This window comes from Aplysia californica, unplaced genomic scaffold (assembly GCF_000002075.1).
Source record: "Aplysia californica isolate F4 #8 unplaced genomic scaffold, AplCal3.0 scaffold00793, whole genome shotgun sequence".
In the NCBI taxonomy this organism is placed as follows: Eukaryota; Metazoa; Mollusca; class Gastropoda; order Aplysiida; family Aplysiidae; genus Aplysia; species Aplysia californica.
Window position 1 is genome coordinate 88532 of NW_004798063.1, and position 2717 is coordinate 91248.

General features: G+C 40.7%; 1 protein-coding gene across 1 annotated transcript in view; it reads left to right on the top strand.

The window, feature by feature from the left end:
* Window positions 1–2717, top strand: part of LOC101845959 — a 41251-nt gene that overhangs the window by 18915 nt on the left and 19619 nt on the right. The window contains exons 19-20 of the mRNA XM_035972679.1: window positions 108–292; window positions 1168–1243. Of these exons, the coding sequence (XP_035828572.1) occupies window positions 108–292; window positions 1168–1243 (261 nt within the window). The remainder of the gene's footprint in view (window positions 1–107; window positions 293–1167; window positions 1244–2717) is intronic.

Genomic DNA, 2717 nt, shown 5'->3' on the forward strand with positions numbered 1-2717 from the left:
TGCCATTTTGATTCCTAAATTTCGACAAATTTGAAACTTTAGACACTTTTGCTTCCAAGGGGCTGAATAAATCATTGAATGTGATGCTATTTATGTCGATCTTCCAGGACCCAATCTCGGATGACCTTGAGAGCCTGGAGTCGAGTCTGGTGCACCAGGTACAGGCCATGTCCAGCCAGCCGTGGTGTCAGGGTCAGCTGTACCCGAAGGCCGGCCAGCACAACTTGACCTTGTTGCACCTTGCCGCGGGGTTGGGGCTGGCCAAGCTTATCTCTTGTCTCATCAAGTGGAGGTACAGTGCTGCTCTGATCCTTGTGTGTCTGTATTTTTTGTTTTGTTGATTGCTGCTTGTGTGTCTGCCCTTTGTTTTGTTCTTTGTTTCTTGTGTGTCTGCCTTTTGTTTTGTTCTTTGTTTCTTGTGTGTCTGCCTTTTGTTTTGTTCTTTGTTTCTTGTGTGTCTGCCCTTTGTTTTGTTCTTTGTTTCTTGTGTGTCTGCCTTTTGTTTTGTTCTTTGTTTCTTGTGTGTCTGCCTTTTGTTTTGTTCTTTGTTTCTTGTGTGTCTGCCTTTTGTTTTGTTCATTGTTTCTTGTGTGTCTACCCTTTGTTTTGTTCTTTGTTTCTTGTGTGTCTGCCCTTTGTTTTGTTGATTGCTGCTTGTGTGTCCGTCCTTTGTTGATAGCTACTTGTTTGTCTGTCTTTTATTAATCTTGCGTTGTCTGTCCTTTGTTTTGTTGCTCACTATCTTCTTTGTGATCCTTTGTTGATTGCTGCTTGTGTTTGTCTGTCCTTTGTTGATTGCTGGTCTTGTGTCTGTCCTTTGTTTTGTTGATTACTACCTGATGGTTAACATTTGTTGAATAATAAGTCTTTGTTTTCTTTTGTTAATCATTGTTTGTTATAGTTGGTGGTGATAAATATGCAAGTTGTATTGAGTAGCTGAAAAGTTAAAGCGTGGGTGGTTGGCGATTGCTCTATTGTGGTTTGCTCCTTCTCTATCCAACATCTGACGTCCTTGTGTCTCCCCCCCCCCTCCCACTTTTTTTTATGTGTGCGTTACTCTTTTGTAACACCTCTAATCTTAGGCACTTATATGACCTTATTGTGTTGCAAGTGCGGTAAAACTGTTCCTGAAGTTACAGTTCTTTTCTGTATTTTTTATTCCTCCAGGCGCGAGAACAGCAACGTGGTCCTGGAGTTTGAGGTGGACGCCCAGAGTGTGGACAGTCACGCCTGCACACCACTGGTAAGAACTGCTCTCACTTCCGTTTTAAGTGATTTCTGTTTTTAGGTCATTGAGATATATATAGAGAGAGATTTTTGGTCAGAAGAGAGTGTCTGTTTTTGTGTCACTATTGTATTTGTAAAGCGCCCAGAGCTGTTTTTTAATCATAGTTAACGTCATTTTTGTTTTTACATCAATGACCTATATGCAGAAAGAGACATTCAGTCAGAACACAGTGTACTGTTTTTGTAGTGCTATTCTATTTTTAAATCGCCCTGAGTGGGTGGTTGGTGGGTGCTCTGGTGTGGTTTGCTCTTTCTTTCCTATTCCCTCTCTTGTAACACCTCTATTCTTCTGGTGCTCATATGACCTTATGCAGTTGCGAGCGCCGTAAAACCTCTACTAAAACTAAACAAAGACATTTATTGTCCTTATCTCTGCACCTTCTTTTTTGTGTTTGTTACTCAGTTGTTACATCTCAAATCTTCGGCACTTATATGACCGTATTATATTGCAAATGCCATAAAGCTCTAACTGAAACTTACTGACCTGTGTCTTCCTCAGATGTGGGCCTGTGCTCTAGGCCGTATTGACGCAGCCTTGACCCTGTATCACTGGAACACTTCGCCTCTGAAGATGTGCAATAAAGATGGCCTCTTGCCCCTCACCCTGGCCCGACAGAAAGGACACTACAACCTGGCCAACCAGGTAAGAGGAAGAGGATCGACCAAGGACACTTCAGCGGAGCTTGAAATTTAATTTCTGAATATTGTTGAAGTTAAAAATGCGTTATATGTGGAGGTATCTGTTCATAACCCTCGCCGTGCTAAATATACCTTTTGTTCACAATAACATTTTTTTAAAAGCAAAACAAAAAATACCTCACTAGGTCATGGAGTTGCCCATAATCATATGGTATATAAGTGGATAGTGACAAAGAAGTACACTTGAACTTCTGTGGAGGGGGGGGTTGTACTTGTGTAAGGAAGCCGAGAATATTTCTGAGTGTTCTAAAGTCTGCAAGGGTAATAATGTTGAAAAAGGCATAGAGCATGCTGTAAAACGTGGAAATGCACAGTATAAAAGCAATTATTATGTTCTTTTCTAATACAGTTAGAAAGAGTCAAAGAACAGCAACACCAACAACGTAAAGAACAGGAAAATAAAGTAATAATTCTTGTTTTGACATGTGGAACAATTAGGAAGAGCCTAAGAACAGCAACAACAATGTTGGTGGTTGGCGGATGCTCTGATGTGGTTTGCTCCTTCTTCTCAATCATCTGTCATCCTATCTCTCCTCAGTTGTGTTTGTACTTCTTTTGTAACACCTAAAATCATCGGCGTTTGTATGACCTTTTTGTGTTGCAAGAGCAGTAAAACTCTTACTTTGACTGAAATCTAGCAACAGCAGGAAGATCTGAAGAAAATTGAGTATTTCTTGTGTGTGCAGGAAGAACAAATAAAAAGAGCCAAAGAACAGCAACAGCAGAAAGAA